Genomic DNA, 22,804 nt, shown 5'->3' on the forward strand with positions numbered 1-22,804 from the left:
TTTTATCGTTGAATCATGTAGCGCGGGTGTGCGCTAATCGTTTTACGAAAAACTGCTGTTACGTTTAAATTATACGGTTTTTTTTTTTATTTTTCTACATTTCTTTCACTTTTTACTACTCAGTCTCGAATCGTTTCACCTTTTATCAATGATTGGTCAGTCACAGACACGTGACGGCCTTGAACTCGACAGTCGTGGTATGAGCGTGAATATATCCTATCTGATCGCGATGCGATCGCTTGACGATCGTGACCTTTCGTCATCGCACATACATACATATATATATATATATATATATGCATGCGGTAGAAATATTCTTTTACGTTTTAATACCATTTTTATTTACCACCTATCACTCAGCCATCCGGTTACAACAATGAGATGAATTAAGAATCGATCTCTTTATTGGTGAAAAAGAGAACAAATGATGATTGAATCGCTGATCACAGGTATAACTGTAATACAAGTATGTTACCACTTACATATCATAGAAACTAACGATTCTACGTAATATGCAGTGTACCCGCGGAACAGATGAATTTTGTACGCGCGATCGAATTATAATTACACCTGCTGTATAATGACGGCGAAATTACACTACTGTTGAAACAGCGATCGCACTTTTCACAAATTCGTCGTTTACGAGTTGTCGGGAAAAAGCTAGCGAGAGAAGAGAAAAGAAGCGAGGGAAGCTTTGCGAATAAAAAGACGAAGCGATGTAGTGACTGTGTAGAATCAATTTATTACAAATTTTTATTTGAATAAATTTGAAATATTTTTGTTTACTGTCCTATATATATATATATATATATATATCTAAAACAACAACAACAACAACAGCGTGTAACAACGTATCAACGCCGCTCACGCACGCTTCTCCCTTTATCCAAACTCTTCGAGGCCTTTGAGAAAGTTTGCCCGCGTTGTCAAGTATGACGTCATTCCAGGTCGTCGTCTGTGACGTCACTCGACGACGGAATTGCGTGCCGGTGCCGAATAAGAGGTATAAAAAATAGAGGATAAAGAAAGAAAAAATAAAAAAAAAAAAAAAAAAAAATTAGAATAAATAAACGACCAAACGAAAAGCAAAAACAAATGTCAAGGGGAGAAGAAAAAAGTTAATTGATTAATCCAGTGTTTGGAAATGTTGTCATGATGCACAGGTGTATTATTATATTGTGTTTGGTTATCCGTGTTCCTTTTTCTTTTTTTTTTCCCTCCATCCCATTCCTCAAAGATTAACTCGTGGATTCTCACACGAGCCAATTTTTTATCGTATCTTCTTCTTCTTTTTCCCGTCTTATCAGGCAATTTATCGAATATTGCTTATCATTTTTTCGAAATATATACGGCCAATATCGTATGTAACGGTTATTTGAAAATGTCACAGGTACATCATACTCGACTCGTGAATTTTGGTTTGCTTGTCGAAATAAAATGAAAAGGACATCCCCTTTTTCCTCCCAATTGGTCGGAGGAAATTCTTTCCGATTTTAACCTGCCTAATTTTCAATCGTTACGACGGTTTTTTCTATCTTCTTCTTTTCAACGTTTTTATGCCTTTTCACGTGTTATCAGGAAAGACAAAAATATTTCACATCATGCCTCAGCTTTTCACGCGACAGAAGCTCGTATATTTGCGCATACGACAGCTTATCCCGTGTATTAGACACGCGATATACGTATAACGTTCACGTTTTTTCGTGATTGGAAAGGAACTTTGCAACGAAAAGATTACCGTGATCGATCGAAGTAATTGTATGAGATACATGACATACGGGTATAATTTTCTCTTCGATGTTTCTTCTTCGAATCGAAGAAAAAAAAAAAAACATTAAATCTATGAATGCTCTTTAACAAGCGTCTCATTTTTATTTATCATCACATTTGTTGATGTAAGGAAAAGTATACGTTTCGATCGTCAGTTAATTTCTTACGTTTTCGAATCTCTAGAATTTTTATTTATTTTTTTTTCTCAACCTTTTCATTTTACTGCCAAGTCTTATCATCATCAGATTTTTCACTCGGCCGTTTTCGAGATCATCGCGGAATTTTATCGGGCACACCGGCGGACTGTTTTCTCTTCACGGTGATGAAAAGTGTTTTTTTTTTTTTTTTTTTTTCTCCGTTAGTTTGTTCTTCTCCACGCAGTACTTTTTCCGGATTGTTTTCTTCTAACGCTGTATCCTGTTTGATTTCCTGGAATCCGCCTATGCGGCCGTATACGGAAAAACACTGGAAAGTGGACTTTGAGGTAAAACTTGTGATTCGCGGTTCTTCCTTTGCATCGCACGTGAAATTTACTACCATCAGTTGTCAGTGTTGTCACATTGAGCCGTTCGTCCGTCGCGTCGTGCGGGTTTTAAATTTAGAATCTGCCTTGTAGTCGAGACTCGAACTGATTTCATTTACGCTTACACACGCGTGCATAAATACGTACATAAATACATACGTACATAAATACATATGTACATAGGCTCGTGCAATGCTCAAAAGTTTAGAAGTACACGCGCCAAGACTCGTTAAGGAGATCTTGCACTAGGTATTACATATATATATATACGTATACATTAGGCAATAATGTCTTTCGACGTATTTAATGCGTCAAATGTCGTAATTTGAAATATAGAATATACTTGTATATATACATACGTATATATGTGTGTATATATATTGATGAATTGCAATCTTCCTTGATTTTATGACGACCATTCCGATGTCAAAATCGATTTTTTATTTTTTTTTAATTGAAATTATAGTTTAAGGAAGCACTAATTATAATTGCGTATTATAATAAAAGGTATAATTTGCGTACGTGCAGTGAATGGCAGTTCTATTCTAGTTTCTCTTCCACAAGATTTATAAACCTGCAGTCTAAACTATACAGTGATTAATGATTACATCTTTAATTAGTTTTGAAGAACTCTATACAATATTCATTAAATATGCATTTGTCTATCGCTTAGTTGTCATTTGGTTGATCATTTTTCTGTGCTGCTGATGAAAAAAGAGAGTGACAGAGAGAGAGAGAGAGAGATGTAACAAATCCTTGAAAGAAAATTACGTGTAATTTTTAATTTGTGTAATTTTAATTCCTTTTTTTTTTCTTCCAAACATAAGTTACAGGGGATATGGAAATGATTTGTAATTTCATCAGCTACGGTTCGTAATTTCAGATCTGCGGTTGCCTTTGTTCAGAACTTATTCCTGGATTTGTTCGGAGAATTAAAAAATTGAAAGCCGGACGTGCGTTAAAGGGGTCGGAAACATGTGGTTATGACTCAAATCGATTCGTTACTTGTTCTCGATTTCCCGTTTCTCTGTTTTCAGAGAAAAAAAGAAGTTGTAATCAACCTGAACATGAACAGTTGAGTTTTCACTAGATCTCCACGTTTTGATGTGTAGAGCATCACCTCCGATCATTTTCCGATGTACGTCTGTGTCTATGTATGGTTGCACGTATCTTATCAATTTTTTTTGTCTGCCGATATCTCGAGAACGAGTTACCGGATTTCAATGATTTTAGTCTCAATCGACGCGGCTTTTCCAAACTTAGAACTGATTAGATTTTGGCTTTGATCGGTAGAGTTCTTTTTCAATAATTGAAATAACATAAATCCAAAAAATCAAATAAAACTGATGATGTCTTGAGAATGGCTGAATGGATTTGAATAAAAATTAGTACCGTGAGGTTAGATTTGTCAAGTTTAAATTTGTCGTATTCGATAAGCTGAAAAAAAAATAAAAACATTTGGATTTCGGTGAAAATTGGTACTCGTCGGTTTGTCTGGTTGCTGATCACGAATCTGAAGTCGGATTGTGAAATTCAAAATGGCGATCCAACGTGGTTGAAAAGGTCTATAAATATTCCGATTTTGGTGAAAATTGGTCGACGGAGGTTTTTCGGGTCACCGATAACGAATCGAAGCTCAGACTTCCAAAATTGTTAACGATGGATCCGTTATCGTGATTCAAAATAAAAAAAATAAGGCTTTAAAATCCTTAATCACGAATCTGAATTTTTAGTTCGAAATCTGAATTAAATACTATTCTTTTCTTTTCTCTATGAATTTACAACCCGCAGTGTGAGAACGGGAAGTTTGCGGGCTGGCTCGTGGGCAGTCTAAAGCCTCTTTTTTTTTCTTTTTTTTTTTTTAAATCAAACTTATCACCGTTGCTATTTTAGCTATTATTGACGAAAAAAATTTCGATACGAATCGGAATGTTCTATTTATCTCGTTGATTACGTGCGAGATACAAATCAAGCCGTTTCTTTATCTTCACACCTGTCCGTTTAATCGAAGATGCGTGTTTTCGATTTCTAAACACACGATCGGCGATTATTCACCGTTGAAGAAGATGAAAAGAGAAAAAAAAAAAACAGAAATTTTTCCTTCCAAAATTTATTGCGGGTTTTCCGAATGTATATAAAATTGCAATCAATCTCGAATACCTCGAACTCGTTGCAAACATCTTTATTTCTAGCTTAGGATGAATAGAATTTAATCCTTGCGTGTGGCTTAATTGGTTTGCAGGGCCTCTAGGGTAATATCGCTGGAAAGGTGCGGATAATCTCACTTTCTACAATGTGTTTTTTTTTTTTTTTTTTTTTTCCTCCTCTTACCAAGAATAGTTCTTAAAGGTCGACGACCGAAAGGATAACGCCGAACTCTAGGGGCTGAGTACACGGTGAGTCGCTTTTACGATGCTCGGAGAGTATCGCAGACCTGAGGGTGAATGGCTTTCGCCGCTCGTATCAAGACTTGAGAAAAAAAGAAATGAAAAAAATGGCTGAAACTTCTCCAGCAATCTTAGTCGCGAGCTATACAAGCAATACAAGCTTAGATAACAACGATTTCAGCAAAGGTTTTGTAATGAAAAGCTTAAAAATTAATTGAACTCTGGAGTTTCTTTCTTATCGGTTATTTGTGTTGTTCGAATCTTTTTGCTAGTCGATTGCAGATCCTTCAAAATTAGAACTCTAGGAACAATTTAAGAACTCTTAAAATACAACACGGCTTCAACGAGTCCGATACTGTAGGATGTAAAATAAATAAATCTATGGTAAGCAAAATTAGTCCACGAAAATATCGGAATCGCATCAGAAATCATTTTGAACGTTCTAAATTTGTGTGAAACGTTTTTTTTAATTACCGATATTTTAGATCAATACACGAACGATGTCGTTTCATTCGCGTTAATCGTCATTGGCGCAGGTGACATTGTTTAAGATTTTTTAATCGTTTTTCATCCCGATTCAAACGGTGACCCAAATTTATCCCTAATTTCGAATCACCAATTTGGAAATTTGCATTAATACCTACATCGGCACAATTTATTCCGCAGAGTTTACGATCCAATCGAGTTTCTTCCGCTCTCTTATCTCGCGAGTATCGTTCCGCATGCGTGTCGCTGATGAATATCGTACTGCTATCGAAGAAGCGATTTGAAACGAGAGCTGACTCATAATTATAAATTCTGCCCGCACAGCCAAACATCTTTGGTGTATAAACAGTAAAATCCGTTGCCTGTGTTAGTTCGTTTGTTATAAACAATACCGAATTGAATTTTACGCCGTTTATACGACGGGTTTGTTTCGGCCGTTGCTCACTCACGGAGCGCGTCGCCGGTCGTTCGATTTGCGATTTAATGCCGGCGCACTGCTTGTTTGTTATTGCAAAGCCAAATGGCGCCGTATGGCGAAAATTATTGATCCTTATTTTCGACACGGGTTTCTTTATTTTTTTTTTTTTTTTTTTTATTTCTTCACTCTACGTCAAACAAGCAGAATTCATCCATACCGGGAATAAAAATTATCATTGAAATTAATTCGAAGGACAAGTTCAACCGGACGATGATAAACATTTTTGCACACGTCGCGACGTTATATGATCGGAAAATTTCAGATTTTTTTGCAGTCGATATTCCGAAGTTTTTTTTTCAGTTTTTTTCCTTTTGACGTTGTTCTTCCGTAGATACATTTTACGCAGGGATTCGATAGCACATTATTTAACGAATTTCTAATAAGGTGAAACATAAGGAGAAAAAACAGGAAACAAAAAAAATATATATATACCGTCACATGCGTGAATTGTTTGAATAAAAAGAATGTTCAAACTGTGTTTCAATTATTGTAGAGGAGAATACCAGGCTTGAATAATTCATAACACGTACGAATCGTCGTTAGTTTTGTATATTATATAATTATGTACAAAGATTTACTCAAAGAGTGAACAAAATAAGTATATTGACATAAATTTTATCCAATGCTTATTTCAATTACTTGCCAAAAGTATAATAGTATGGAATTTCATCAATGATTATTTCATTAATGATTATTTGTTAAGTTTGACCTAACTAAAGATAAATTGATCCAAATATAATGTCAAGCGATTCAACATTATAAAATACACTTTGAATTGCTGAAATTGGTTGTAGTCGTCGAAGATGATGATAAAAATTTAGAATAATTTTATAATCAAACGAGAAGAAAACTTCATTTACCAAGTTTGTTTATTTCTGCGGGGATGATTGCCTGCAGGCATCGCATTCGCCGAATCGTGTTTTAAAACGCGAAACAGGATATCAGGGACGGATCGTCGTCGCCCTGGGATTTCCCCATCGCGAAATCATTCTCGATTCGTCCCTGCCGGCGGGGAACTTGATCGTCGTAACTGAAACGAAGATAATTGACACCAATATGTAGCCCGACGCACTAGGTCAATATGCTCCTAGCCTTGCTCTGCGTGTCTATTAGTAGAACAGTTAAGTTTAAAATTTTTTTTTTTTTTTTTGCTTTTTCTTCCATTCAACTGCAAGGTTAATCATTTCGGCGAGATTTCCATCTACACGATCTGCTGCACGTTTTATTACACCAATTGTACTTTATTGTTGTGTAATTGTTAGGAAAATCTGTAGAACCGGGAATCGTCAGGGAATTGAGGGGGTTCAGCTTTGTAAAAATGTCTATTTTCGTCTGGAAAACGAGGAAATGTTAGGGACACTAATATGTCATTCACTCTATACACCCTGATTGTTATTCTCGCATCTGTATTTAATATCGCGATGAAAACAGCGATGAGTGCTTTTTTATATTACGCGATCGCAAATCGTCAATAAATTGTTAATAATAGTAAAATTGTTCCGTGATATAGAAGGTTCTTTTGTATAATCTCTGGGCGATCGGCTTTTACAACGCAGTTGTTGACGTATAGAAGAAAAAATTGAAAAAAAAAATATATAAAAACGCGACGGCGATCGATTCGATAGTAAAAACAACCTAATTGCAATTCGCTAGGGTGCAGAGCTTTTTTGCAACGCGATATGGCGGTTTTTCATAGCTGTTTGTTGGATCTTGATTTTCTATTTTTTACACTATCGTATCTCACTCGATTCGTATACGCACACGGGGCGGTGTTGAAGTTTCGAATTTGAAAAGTACCGAGAGCGCCTAATTCGGAATTGTTTGCTGGCAAAACTTGAAATAAAAAAATTAAACTTTGGAGAAACAACAAAGTTTCGGATGGTCAGAAAGTCGACGGTTCAAAGTTCCGAAAATTCAAACGGCGATAGAGCAAAGTTCCGAAAAGTAAAGTTAGGATGGAGGAAAATTTGGAAAAATAAAGCTTTGATGGAGTAAAAAAATCAGAAAAACCAAAATTCAGAATGACCAAAATTGAGAATGATCTGAAGATCTTGGATCTGTCAGAATTTCGATGTTTCAAGATTTTTTGATTTTCTCATTTCCGCACTCTTGGAACTTGAAAGCGTTAGGTTCCGGACCATTCGAAACTTTGTTGTCTCGTAAAAGTTTAATTTCTTTAACCACAAGTTTTGCCACCAAAAAATTCGGCATTTGGCGCTTTGGAAACTTTTCAAATTCGGAATTCCAACTCCGCCCCGCACTTACATTCGCAGATATTTGGAATCGATGAGTCACCGTGTACAGTGCCAAGTTCAACACATGCCTATATATACACCTAATAGAACTCCAACTACCTGATAATGTTGGCCTTCGCCACCAATTACCGATTTTACGTCTATAATAACAGCGATTTATAATCGCGGAGGATCGAAGAAATCACTTTTACTGTATACGCTTGTTTTTTTCAAATTTTTTTTCACCCGAACGTGTAATTGCGAACAATAGAATCGCGACTCCTGATGTATATATATTTTATTGTTTATTCTTGGTTCGCTCTTATAAAGGGCAATTAATTGAAAACATATTACGAAACTATTGCATAAACGTAACGATGCCGGTTCACCTTTTTCTGAACTTGTATTGTTCGGATTGGGATTTGAAAAACTAGAAGAAACCAGAAGACCGATCGATGTAGAAGGACCAAGATATCGAATTGCAATAATGCAGAAAGTTCAAGCATAGAAAATTGTTTCATGTCGAAGTTAGTAACGTTGTCGTAACGATTCATTCTTAGGAAAAATCGTCATTTCGCGATTTTGGAATTGTTTGAAATTCAGTGAACTGTAATAAAACAAAAAAAAAACTCTTATTTTGAAATCTTACTTCCTTGAAAGTCATAGCAGAAATAAGAACATAGTGTTCTTTCCGCGATCTTTCGTCGCTACAACGTTTCGAACTTTAATTTCATAAATTTGAAATCATCTAGATCGTCGAAGTACAGAAATACGAAATATATGAAGGTAAAACCATAAATCGGTAAAATTTCGATTTGGTATAAATTTTGACAAATCTGCATTTTGGCATTGTATACTTTCTATATTTTGTCCTCCAAACTACGTACTCCGGGTTACTTTACGACTTGAGGAGTTTCGGAGAACCGATAACACAGAGTTTGTAACACAGTATTATAATCGACCAACTACGTGAGCGTAGACTAAACTCTCGTTGTTGCTGACGCCGCGTCATCTTTCAAAGTTTACGTTACAGGCATGAAATCGTCGATCTTGAGCAACGTTGTGCCACGAATTTAACGAGTCGACACCGAGCTTTGAATGGTAAACGAAAAACAACAGCAACAACAACAAGAACAAGAATAACTAACGATATCGAAATTTTGAAATCTTACAACTTTGTTGCATTAATCAACGGTTTGTCGACTCGTTTTACTATGCAACAGTATATGTATCACACTTGGCGACGTACGAGGTATAGATATACATGCGATGGATAGTCTCTCCGCGCAATATGTATAAACCTAGACACCCACCTTCCATTCTGATTTGCTGCAACCTCGTGAACAGAGAGTGCAAACTATAACGATGTACGTTAATTTGCAAGGCTGATGAATATGTCACCGGAGTTTGAAACGGGTTTATACAGTACACCCTGTGAAAAGTTTCGTTTCTTACAGTAACTTGAAAAATTCAGTACATAAAACAGGTATCGTTAAAAAAACTGTTTGAATATTGCTAATTGCTGTAACCATTTTGCGCTATCGTCGATCCTATTTTGGTAATTGCAACGCAAAATCAGTTTCTGAGGTTTATTCTACTTTTTTTTAGCTAAACAAGGCTTTAACGTCTTAATGGGAAAGAATAGTAACGGTTACTAAACTTTCCGGTAACAGCTAGAAAACTAATTTTCATTTTGTACCTAGAACTGTATTCTTTGATTGTGGTAAAAATAAAGACAGTTAAGGACTGAGCGGTAACCGGAACTCTAAATTTATCTCAGTGCAGTTTTATCATCGAACAAACGAAGAACGTACGCAACTCCGCGTAATTTTACAATAACCAGATAATTGCGCGGAAATATTTTCCAATGCTTCACCTCTTATTTCCAGATCAGCGGTTATACGAGAAACGGTTCTCATTGCATTCGTTATAAGGTATCAGAGATGAACGAAGAGTTAATTTTGACAGAATAATTTAATCATGAATTAAACACGATGCTTGCAAGCTTTGAGACGGCGATCGCGAGGTGGCTTTAAGATTTCGATTTATCGCCGGCTGGTAATAGCTGCCGAAGGCCGCACAGTTTGAGTCAAAGTAATCAAGTAATCCGATTAAGTCAGCTGGAGAGTAACGTCGGGGAAATGAGGATACCTATACCACGCTTCCGGGATTCTGAGTTAAGCTGCCACCTTCACACCGTATAAATATACAACGTACTGCACGCGCGTAAGACGTCACGAGGACGAGCTGAGGTGGAAACTGCACGCGTGACGCGATATTCCTCTATTTTTAACACGGTGGCCACTCGTCAGGGAAAATTCAGGGAGTATTACAATTGGTCGGGGAAAATGAACGGTGGTCCGGGGGAACGAGAAAGAACTAAGCTTGTTTCACGAAAAATAACAATTCGAAAAAATCGCAAGCTAGAAATTTTTATTTAATAAAAATCGCGTTGAGAAATTGAGTGCTTTTCGGTAGAAAAAATTTCTACTATTCACGAGAGAGATTTTTCCAAATTTTGTAAACGAAACAATGCTTCCCGGGTATATTTCTTCGATAAGCGCTGCGCATCCGTAGAGATATTATAAATAGAGCGGACGAGACGCAGGGGTTAAGGGTAAGCGGAAGGGATGTCCTGGTCTGTACGAAAGATATTCCATCTACTCGATAAGTAAGTTTCTACATGGATCTAAATATTGCATTGAAATTTTCGTAAAATGATTTAGTCAATGTTCCGTGTAAACGTTTGCGTGATAAAATAATTTTATAAAAATATTTCTGCGCTCAAGCTCGGCTGTATAAAAATTACTTTCCGTCGCCGTTAAACAGAGTGTTACCACATTTTTAAATACCGATCAATTCATAGCTTCATTAACTATTTACTCTAGTTGGCACTGTTACGTAGCCTTTTTACTCAGGAAAAGTCAAGGATTTTTTTCACCATGTCTAATTATGAAACTCGCATATACGTGCTATTAACAGAGCTTGCGGCATATTAGGTAGTGGGGTGAAACATACGAAACGAATTCATACGATAATTTACTCGGTATTATATATGTATTATACATACGTGTCTCCACCCGCATAAAGCAGGCACTAATCACCGTACGGGTCGGTGCACTCCTTCTCGGACCTTATTACTTATCACATCCTACCCTACTCGGCACAGTCTCCGCAATCTACATTCATGCGTGTATTTACGTACGTACGATCACGCTGGTGGTCCGAAACGCAATTCTAAGTCAAAGCGTTCATAGTATTCCTCGATCTTTTCGTGCCCTGGAGGATACACACAAACACAAACACAAACACAAACGCTCACTTTTCACCGTTCGTCGTCTGGGTTATGGATTTATGTCAGCTTCGGACATGCGAGACGTGTGTATGTGGGTGGGTGTTTCATTTATGGAAAAATAAACGCTGAATCGAATACAGAATTGGATATTTTCGACCAACGATGTCGGTTTTCGTCGTTCTCTTTGTCGTTGTCGGATTGCGGAGGCGATTTGAAAACCAATTTTATCCGGTGAAATTGCACAAGCTAAACACGCGTGCGGTACGTATTGATGATAATTAGAACTCCGTCGATTCGGAATACGGAATGCATGGTGTTTTAAAAGTCGTCACGGTGATTGAGATCGATCGTCGTGTGGCTCTTGGGAATGAATGTGTGGGTGCATGGAATCGATTTAATACCAGCCTGCTCTCGCCTTCTCGATTCGCAATCCAACACCGATGACATCGGCGTGTCGACGCTGACATTGACCACGAACTGTTCGTTCCTACCTTGGTACAATATATATGTATGTATATATACACAGATACGTATAAATTGACATTTCCCATCACGTGTATAACACGCGTAAAACAAGCATTTGAACCAAATGAGGGGAAAAAATTATCGCCAATGAATCATTTACTCGAACCGTGACTGCAGGCTTTTTCCTCAAGCGTCATAATTTTATCATGCTCTGCGAACCTTTGCAAGGTAACTTTTTGCTTTTATTACCGCGTAAAGACCGGTCAACTTTTGGAAATACCTTCATTACAGGCATATATGTATTATGTATGTATGTTACATATCTTTTGTACGCGAATGAAAGTGAAAAATTATTCAAAAAGGTTACCCGATTTGACAAGTTGATGACATTTTGAATACTCGGTGTCTGAAAAGCTTGACTTCTTCTTTCGCGCCAAATAAACAACGAATCGCTGTAATACGTGACGCAGTTCAGGCTTCTCAAATTCACTTTGGCTTATTGATACAGTCTCCAGTAATTGTGTGGATAGTTTGTATGGATACACACACACGTGCGTGAATTAATGGCCATTATGGTGCACAATGAATCTGCTGTTCTAATATTTAAAATCAATCTTTGATATTATTGCGATCGTCACAGTTCCTTACTCGTAGAAACGGAAGTCTGGTATATGGTATAATATAAAAATTTTGTTTAATTTGATTCGATAGTTTGTTCCGAGTAAGCGTACAAGTCGTTCTTTCATCTCCGTAAGTTTTCTTTCCCTAAAATTTCACGTCGTTTGAAACTTTTTTTTTTATTGACAATCGATTCGTTGTCTGGTGATGAAGGAAGAAAACTCGTCCGTTGTTTAATCATTTTCTATACAATGACAAATACTTTCAGATACTTCGTTCACACAATCGTACACTGTGATTCCTTTGGTCAGGAATCAATGGAAACGACAACGATCCTAACCAGGAAACGAGCTGTATTTTATTTATTCGCTTTGCTGAAATTTTCTGTCTCAATATTGCTAAACAACGACGAAACACTTTCCTCGGCAATGCGTCGTTTCTCATATAAATATATATACATATATTCAATTGCTAGGTAACACGCATCTTCATGTAGCTTCAAACGGACGCTTCATCAGCGCAAACTGTAAGATCATTGCTGTTACACTGCATGTGCACCGAGAATTTCGAGGCGTTGCAATCAATCAATTGGCTTTGCATCGCATTGCATCATTAAAATATTCGTGACATTGCCTGCGGTCGACGTTGAATTTTATCCGTCTTTCTTTCGAAATGTTGAATTGTTTTTCGAAATCATATATTTGCCGAAAAATTGTCGAAAATCGTTGCCTTTCAGGCTTCTCAGTTCACTGCAACAGCTTGTATCAACAATACCGATATTTCGATGCTCGTCGGCATCGAGCGTCGATATTCGAATTACATGACACTTGCAGGCTGCCAGGGATTCTTCGATACACGCTGTAGGAATTTTATATGTATAGGTATATACCCAATACTAACCAGCCTTGAACTCGATTGATTCGTGGCGAAACCGACTACAATCGTCTCTAACCATCGCTAGATAACGCACTCTTCTTGGGTATAACGTGCATAACGTCTAACTATCCCACCTATACAACTGACTTGTAGCGCTGAGAATTGAGTTACGTAATGATTTATATTACACACACACACACACACCCACGTATACACGTATAGGGTGTTTATTGGAGTGAAGAAATAATTGTTATACAAGCCCCAATACCACCATTCTCTGATTCAGACAATGTGCTTCTGTCAGAGCATGTATATATATATATATATATATATATATATACTAGGTATATATGGACACACACATATGATACACTGAAAGGAATTTTTAGTTTCGGTTACCGGTTAATCCTTAACTATTTTCATTTTTTATACCACAATCGAAAAATACAGTTCTAGGTAGAAAATGAAAATTAATTTTCTAGCTGTTACCGGAGAGTCTAGTATACGTTACTATTCTTTCTCATTACGGTCACGTTTGCTATATTTTCTTGCAACTGTTGCGAAAATTTAATGCTTGTGCAACGATGAATTGACGTTAAAGCCTTGTTTAACTAAAAAAGTAGAGTAAACCTCAGAAACTGATTTTGCGTTGGAATTACCAAAAAAGGCTCGACGATAGCGCAAAATGGTTGGCTTACCTCGTTTTTCGTAATACCAACAATATTGAAACAGTTTTTTTTCTAACGATACCTGTTTTGCTCAATTTTTCAAGTTACTGTGAGAAATGAAATTTTTCTCAGTGTATATACGCGTCCCGTTTATGCTTTACTAATGCTCAATGTGTTGTTTCGTTAAATTGTTACAACGATTTTTCTGCCCTCTAAAGGTATGCAGGGAAGAAGAGAGGTGCGTATACGTATACCTTTTCCTGAATTCGATTTGTTCGTGTAGATACGTATGCGTGTGTACTGTACATAGCGAAGAAACTATCGCGTCATGATCGATACGGAAATAATTTGTTCAATCAACGGTACAGATGGAAACGCTATGTATGTAGTATAGGTGGATATTGTATACATACATACCGTCTGTTTATTCCAAGTGCATAAACGCTACATTCCAATTCTAATTATTACGATGATTATTATTATTGTTGTCATTGTTGTCATTAAATCAGTGTACCGGAAGTAATCAAACTGATGTCATTAGCGTTTGATAGTCTTTTTTATTTTCAATTTCTTACTTACGTCACGAATGATGATGCATTCTCAAGTCTCCTTCGACATTGAACAACGTAGACGCTGGGAATAATTCAGTTCCTGATTTTAGCCAATCGATGTAGTCTTGGAGATCTATCGTGTATAATTCGAACGTAATTTGCGAATGCCAATTGTACGGGGTATTACATAAATAACCAGATATACCGCGTGATTTATTTATTACCAATAAACTTACGATACGAACACGCAATTTTCCCTGCATGTTACATGTTGTATAGTATACTCGTTGCGCGTGTATCTTGGGGTCTAACGAAGATGCATTTGTTGAAATTGAATTGCGCACAGCACGCGAAGATATGATAATGAAAAAATAGTCTACCCTTGATTCATTTCTATTTCACGATAATTTCACACGCAAATGTTCACGCCTGACGATCTGAAATCATTTTTATACCCATTACAACAGAGGAACGTGTAGAGGAATGCACATCTGATTTTTACAAACGCGAAATCGATACTTTCCCCGGTCAATTTTCTCAGTTTATTTATTTAGCACCTTACAGTACAGGTATTGCATGTTTTTCTCTTAGCGTTTCTTTTCTGTTGTTAAGTGTGCAAAACTTTTTTTTTAAACTTGTTCAAAAGTCGTTGTTCTAATCATGAAATTGTCAGTTAATTTAGCAAAATTTAATCCTTTTGTTTCTTAATTATATTATTGAAGAAAAGAAAATTGGGTCGCTAACTTTTGCAATCGCTGTTGGTAATATATAAAATTATTTGGTTAATTACAGTTGCTTGTATAAATTACGTGTATATGTATAAGTTAAAAATGACGCATTAACGGTACGACGGTGATTGAAAAAAATGAATCGTCATTGCCATTCCAAACGCATTGATGATACCTATATAATTATCATTTCACGTCCTATTATACGCGATGAAAGTATACGGTACTTCATTTATAATCACTAAATTAAACCCTGTGTAACGAAAGTGTGAAGAACGAATCAAAATAAAAAATTCCGCTCAGAGCTGCCCCAAATCTTAAAATTTCTTTTACGCAACCTGCCGACTTGATCGGTAATAAGAAACTTTTGCGTGTGAAGATCGTTTCGCTTCCAAGAACACCGGAAGTCCGTGTATTTTAAGTAGGTGTAGAAATCATCGTTTTTTTCCGTTTTGGCTTGCTAATTTTTTAATTGTATTTTTTTTTTTTTAAATTTAATACATTTACTATTATTATTATTATTTATTATCATTATTATTTAATACACAAAGACAGAAGGAATTATATATATATATGTATGCATAGAAAGAGAGAATACATTCTTCGGTATACGTAATTACTATACATATGCGCTGACTTTCGATTTCTCTCTTCGATACTCATCGCTTCGAAATCGATTTAAATATAGATACTGAGGGAAGTTGAAATCTTTATGATCGGCAGTGAAGGATAAATGGATGTCCGCGATTTTTGCCACACTATCTATAATTGCACGTTTCATACACTTCATCAGCTGCATTTCGTCCGAAACATTTCTCTGCGGTATCGAAATATCTGTTTTTAACTCCCTAAAGTGAATAATTTTCTTCAATTATACTTCCATCTGGTACGTGTTGTATAAGTTAGATTCTAAACTGATATAAACCGTCTTGAATTTGAAGTTTATTACTCAATTGTATAGGATTTTTATATCCATGATTTATTAACGATCGTCGTTGGCGCAGTCACGAGAAACACGTCGATAGATCTCGATTTTAACACAATATTCAATTCCAATGGTTTACTCTTTGCTCATTCCTTGCACGATTTCGATATTTTCAAATTTTCGCGACATAGTTGGCAAAGAATTTTACTGCGAAAAATAGTTAAGCCTAAAATGAATATTTACTTGCGGTATTTTCAAGGCGTAATTACCACGAACTTACATAAATGGTTTAAAGGATCTTGACGACCAAACAATTAACCTCATGCCTTTGGTGCGGTATAAAAGGTTGTTTGTTGAAAAATAAATTAACAATATTTGCAGCGATCTTTCCATAAATTTCTGCATCGTCTGCAGCAACGTCTTACTTTAATTTTTAAAGTAAGGACAGTGGAGGGTATTTTTTCGAATTGTTAAAAATCAAACCAATCATTCGTAAACAATAAATAGTGAGGGAGAAAAAGTTTTTTTTGTTTTTTTTTTTACCAACAAGCTTTACAAGTGACACTCTTGCAACGTAAGAATACGTCGCAACATTTCTCGACTTATGATAAAACGCAAGGTTCTTCAGTTTACTGTGCGTATATTATAAAACGTGTAACGTGTACCTTGATAACAATATCGCGTGCAGTTGTGCTGCTAATTGTCAAGTCTTCTAGTTGGTCACGTTGCTTAGGCCTAACTATTTCTTTCGTCGTTTCTCTCTTTTTCTCTCTTACTTTCATTCTCTCTCGTTTTCTTTTTTTCTCTTTATATTACTTCAGTTTAGTTCGGTTTATTTTACTTCATCTTATTCTATTGTATTTTGTTTTTAAATTATTTTTTGTATCTATTTTATTGTAATACCTGACCCAAGGTGAACAGAAAAAAAGCTATCTGTCTCTTTATCTATCTCTGAGAGTCAATATAACCATTATAAGTGCAAAATATGAATAATCTAATCAAATTCAGTCATTGATCTTAGATTTTTTTTCAGTCCTGTGATAGAAACTCGTACAAAATTGAAGCTAGCCGACAGAATTATCAGCCAGATGTTCTAATGCTCATTCGAATTAGGCAACGAAGTTGTAAAATAAAAATTAAGCCAAGTACCTTGAATCTCCGATACGTTCATAGAATTAAGTGGCTAAAACTGAGCTGCATTTTTCTATTCCCAAAAAGTTTAACAAATTTAGCTGCTGCCTCTGGCTGCTAGTTTCAGCTTCACGAACCTCGCCTGTATAATTCTATTTAATTGTTCGTAATTTTTTTTGTCTCAGGCTGTTATAATATTTGCAATGAAATATTCATTTTATTGGTTCGAACAAATAACTCGTATTCTTTTTATCTTGCGATCGATCGATCAATCATTTCAGTCGTCCGCCTATCTCGGTAGAATTTTGTTTAACCGTATTGCCGCGATCGATTTGCGATTTACTGAGGTTTTTTCCCCTTTGTTTCTCATTCTTATTGAATCGTTTTCGTATGTCACGCTTTTTTTACGTTGAACTTTCGCGGTATGTCTTCTGTCTCTCTTTCTCTCTCTCTCTCTACTTATCCAGTGCAGATTGTACAGCCAGATGTAGCCAGGCACGCGAGTGAAAGGACAGTCTTGTAGTGGTATAAATAAATTCTTACGACATGGAAAATCATGGTCATCCCACAAAAGGTATTCAGCACGCGGATCTCGTTGCTTATTAATTGAAAATATCAATTCAGCAATACGACTTTCGCGTACCTATACGAGCAAAAATCTAGTCGGCCGAATCCATTTCGCTTTTATGCCTATTTCTATACTCTATTATAGCGTGACGTGAAATTAGAGCGCGTGGTAGGTCATCATTCCCTTTATCTTTATTTAATCGAGACCCGGTGTGAAGGAATGTACGAATACCGGTGCTTTATGCATGTATACTGTACGTATAATTAAATTGAAAATCCATAATAACGATGCGTACGTAACGATTATAATTATATATGTAATTATATAATAAAATCACTGTATGGATGGAATTTTTTTTTTTTTCTTATTTTTTCCTTTTGTTTGTAAGTGACGTGGCATATGTCAATAATAACACTTTACAATAAAAATTGTTATTATTGTACCAGTTATTATTTTTAACGAGACTGAACCTGGAATTTTAGAAACGTGTCGAATAGCCATGCTTGGGCGTCCGGATTTGAAATCAGGCCAGAAGATATAGTAGCCAAGTGTTTACGGGAGTTTCCTATATGGCATTGCGAAACACATGAGTTTTCAAACTTTAAATTCGACGTTTAGGATTATTTATTTGGCAGACAACCAGATGCAGCCGAAGTTATTGATTTTGGCGAAACGCGGAAGCCAAGCCGCCGTATGTTCGTAGGCGGGCAAAGAGTTTGGGGCGAACGTGAACGTTTACAGCGTAGACCTAGCGCAAATCTAGCCCGAGTATAATTGATTCGCTTCGTAAAATATGGCTTGTGGTATGCAATTTTAGGCAATACACGGTGGGTGTCCTATTTCCGCAAAAGTACCCTAATTTTATCGCTCTCTTCTTACAAGCACTCGAAAACTAAAGATTTCGCCTAAATCTACCCCAAAGCAATCAATTTCACTCTAAAACTCCCTTATTTTTGCCACTCGGTTACTTTTTGTTCGTAAACTAAAATTGTGTGAAAAAAATCAATTTGATACTTGAGAACGATGTTTAAACACTTCCAACTTAGCGTATGAACGAGAAAATAAATAAAATAAAACACATCGAATTTCGAAACTCTTTCGTAATTCACAAAATCATAATTCTTACGGGTTTAATTTGTTGTCGTTATTATCTACGAAATACGTGAGCTCGTTACAAATTATTCATAAATCTAGTTGGAAATATAAACATTGTTCTGAAGCGTCAAATTGATTTTTTCTCTCCGTTTTAGTTTGTGAAATAAAAGTATTGAAAAAAAAAATTAACAAGCATTGAAAATTTCGATCGTTCCTTGGCACCTGTTAATATTATCCAAAAAATATATTTATACTTACAGGGGATTTCTTTTTCTTTTTTTTCTATAACATGAACATATTTTTGCTGTGCAATCAAAAAAATTCCAATACGACCAAAATAACGGACAGCTTAGTGTGTATCTAATTTTGCTCTATTTGTTCGGTACTGTGACAATATATTGGAACTCTGATTCTACCCTCCTATTTTCACAAAGCTTCTCCTTATTTCCCCTAAAATTACCTATCTCGAATACCGCGAAGCTTGTTATTTGTACGTCAGAACTTCTTCTCGCCGATCGGTCAACGATACATTTATAATGACAATTTGAAATCGCGTAGGTTTTTTCTTCCCTCATTTTTCTCTTTCTGAAATTCGAATGAAAGATTCGTCTTGGATTTCCTTCAAGTCGGAGGAATAGAAGTATATACATATATTTTTTTTATCTGTAGAGTTATTTTTTATCTTCACTTTTTCATGGCTGCAAATCGAATATAAATATTAGTTATTTACCTCCTCGACTTTGGCTACACTTTATCATCAACGTTTTACCTCTTTTTCTTTCAAGACAGCAGACACGCTTGTATTACGTACGCGTAGAGATACAATTCGAGGCGGAGTTATTATTGGCATCGAAAAACAAGCGGATCACGCTCGATCTGACGTCACTTACATTTTAGTGAAACATTTTTCGCACTTATGTTGTATTAATACGCAAACGGGAGACGCGAGTAGCGATATTATATTAATATTGATAAACAGGTGTGGATATTTATTTTAGCGCCTGCATTACGATGATACGACGTCTTATACCGCGATATTTTTATTAACGTGATTCTTTGGACGATATAATTTATTATACACGACGATAAGTGTCGATTGGTGAAATTTCATTTTCCTTTTCATTATTTAATTCATATCCGTGCAAAATATTCTACCTCTGTGACTTCCTATGTCGATATTTGTATGATGATAATAATAATTACCGTTAAATATTTATTTACTCGTGGCGTGTATTGAACATATGCGCGGGGTTTGATAAACTTTTATTTATCGGAGGTTCGGGTCAAGTTGTTATACCACGTAGTATTAATTATCGTTTTATCTGATTACAGGGAGAGCGACCGATACAAAAAGGTTGCCTGGAAGGACGTTAAGGTTGGCGACCTCGTCCATTTGTCAAACAACGAATTGGTACCTGCAGACCTTTTGCTATTGAGAAGCAGCGATCCTCAGGGTTTGGCCTACCTTGACACCTGCAATCTTGACGGTGAAACGAATTTGAAACAGCGCCAAGTTGTCAGGGGATTCTTAGATTTACAAAATAGTTTTAAACCGTCCAAATTCCGATCGGTTGTCGAGGTAGATCAACCGAGCACAAGAATCTACAGGTACGCGTATCTGCTTACTTTATTACTTCAATTCTGTTATAATCTACGTCTTAGTTGGCAATAAAAAGAAATAAATAAAAAAAATTCTCTCCCAAACTATCTTCTAGAGTATGTGCATGTGTATGTATTTTTTTTTTTTTTTTATTTTTTTGTTTCTTATTGCCAGAACCCTTTGATTTATTCTTCCAGCTCTGCTTGCGATGGATTTCTCTTTAGCACGTACGCCAATAAATTTTGTTTATACTCACATTGATGTGGCTGTTTTTTTATTGTCTGTGTTTTTTTTTTTTCCTCTATGATTTTATTAACGCGACGTTTTTTTCTTTCTAATTTTAGGTTTCACGGGGCCGTGGTTCATTCCTCTGGTTCCAGGGTGCCTGTTTCGACAGAGAATCTTCTTCTCAGGGAATGTCTTTTGAAAAACACCGACTTTGTCGAGGGGATCGTCGTTTATGCCGGTCACGAAACGAAGGCTATGTTAAACAATGGCGGACCTCGTTACAAGGTTTGTAAAATATCTAAACTCGAATCGATGTTAGAAATAATCTGGCAATTTCGATAACTCGCACTCATTTTATGGAAAATTAAATCTCTACTTACCGTCTGAAATGAATTCCTATCAATTCCCTGTTATCCGAAATTCAAGTATTTGTTTATATAAACACAAATTTTTACCGTGAGCAAATTATATGTAAAATTTGTTTTCTTTTCCAGTACATCCTTTATACTTATGTTAGTGGTTATTTTGCACCCCGAGTAATTCGGCGACTATGTTTACTGACCTTTTGTTTTTAAATGCCACAATTCCGCTACTGCTACCGAGTAATTAAAATTTACAATATAAACGCTACGTGTAATTTACGCTGATACGATTAATGATTGACTTGCAATGCACACGCCGTATCTCTATAACGTCTATATTAATTGTTACCGTCTGAATTATATGCACATACTTACTTTGAATTTTTCATCTGGTATCTTTCACGCCTGTATGTATATCTGTATATTATTTACCCACTTTTATCGCTATTATACCTTCCATATAATGTATAGTACTTTCATGTTGACCTGCGTCTGCGAGTAGCTTTAATTCTGTGTGCAGAGTATTATACGTTATTGTATATGTATACGTACGTCATATAAAATTATCAATCAATCAATTATGTCTGTTGATGTTCGGCTTCGGAACGAGCCTATAAATATAAATTTTTAACGATTGATCACTGAGAGATTGATGATTTGCTGTAAATATATATCGCTTATTTTTTCCCTCACGCGTATTTCAAATTTTATTACGTTTATAAAAAGGGGATCGAGTTTGATTTAGCTCGAGACAAATATCGCGGTATATTATTTATAATTTTATTATCGTCTTCGTTTTTCATAGTGCACTACATATATCAGAGGCTGGTTAATCGGAAAGATATTAAACAATGTAATCAAAATTACCGGAAACGCTGTGATTATGGCATAATCTTGACCGAAAGGATGATAGTTTACGATGAAAGAGCGTCATGAATGAATCTTACGACAAAACTAATTTCAGATAGCGGGAATCTATAAATAGCAGTACTGGAAAAAAAGGAAAAAATAGACAAAATAATAGAGGCTTATCATTTCTCAATGTGTTTCGCTTGGTTGCCCAAGAGCAATTTAGATTCCCACCAATTTATTATCACTCACCCACTCAGACTGACTGGAGACAAGAATGCAGATATGAGATGAAATACTAAACAGAGACGTGCTCACTAATTCATCAACTTGCCTTGATAGATCTATCGAAGCAAATATCTTTCTTAAAAATAAAAAATCGCGTTCAAGCTGATACTCGAATTTTTTCCATCCACGTTTATCGAATCAAAGATATTTATAACGGTATATATTTTGTAGCGGTTTCGATCGTTTTCCTTTGGCAATAACAAAAGCATGATTTTATTGCACTTTTTCTTTACAATGTTTCAGAGGTCCCGACTGGAACGTCAGATGAATTTGGATGTTGTATGGTGTGTTTTTATACTGGTCGTACTATGCCTAGTCGGTGCGATCGGCTGTCGTTTATGGCTCTCTGGCTATGATCTGCAAGTTCCTATTCCATTTCTACCAGATCCTCAGAATCCTAGTTCCGAAGGAATGCTCACTTTCCTCACCTTTGTTATTATACTCCAAGTAATGATTCCCTTAAGCCTTTACGTCACCATTGAAATGGCAAAGGTCGTGCAAGTTTATCACATTGGAAATGACAGAGCGTTGTATGATCCGGATACTGACCGCAGAGCAGAATGTCGAGCTTTAAATATCACAGAGGAATTGGGCCAGGTACAAAAAATCAAATTGAACATCGTAAGAAGTCGTTGATTTAATCAGACAGATAGTAATGAGTCCTAGCTTTCTTTTCTCT

General features: G+C 36.0%; 1 protein-coding gene across 3 annotated transcripts in view; it reads left to right on the forward strand.

Annotated features, from left to right (window-relative positions):
- Positions 1–22,804, forward strand: part of LOC124184517 (phospholipid-transporting ATPase VD) — a 59,280-nt gene that overhangs the window by 30,049 nt on the left and 6,427 nt on the right. For all 3 annotated transcript variants that reach the window (XM_046574302.1, XM_046574304.1, XM_046574303.1), the window contains exons 5-7: positions 20,131–20,406; positions 20,743–20,911; positions 22,369–22,722. In XM_046574302.1, coding sequence (XP_046430258.1) covers positions 20,131–20,406; positions 20,743–20,911; positions 22,369–22,722 — 799 coding nt within the window. The remainder of the gene's footprint in view (positions 1–20,130; positions 20,407–20,742; positions 20,912–22,368; positions 22,723–22,804) is intronic.

The sequence above is a fragment of the Neodiprion fabricii genome, chromosome 6 (assembly GCF_021155785.1).
Source record: "Neodiprion fabricii isolate iyNeoFabr1 chromosome 6, iyNeoFabr1.1, whole genome shotgun sequence".
NCBI lineage: Eukaryota > Metazoa > Arthropoda > Insecta > Hymenoptera > Diprionidae > Neodiprion > Neodiprion fabricii.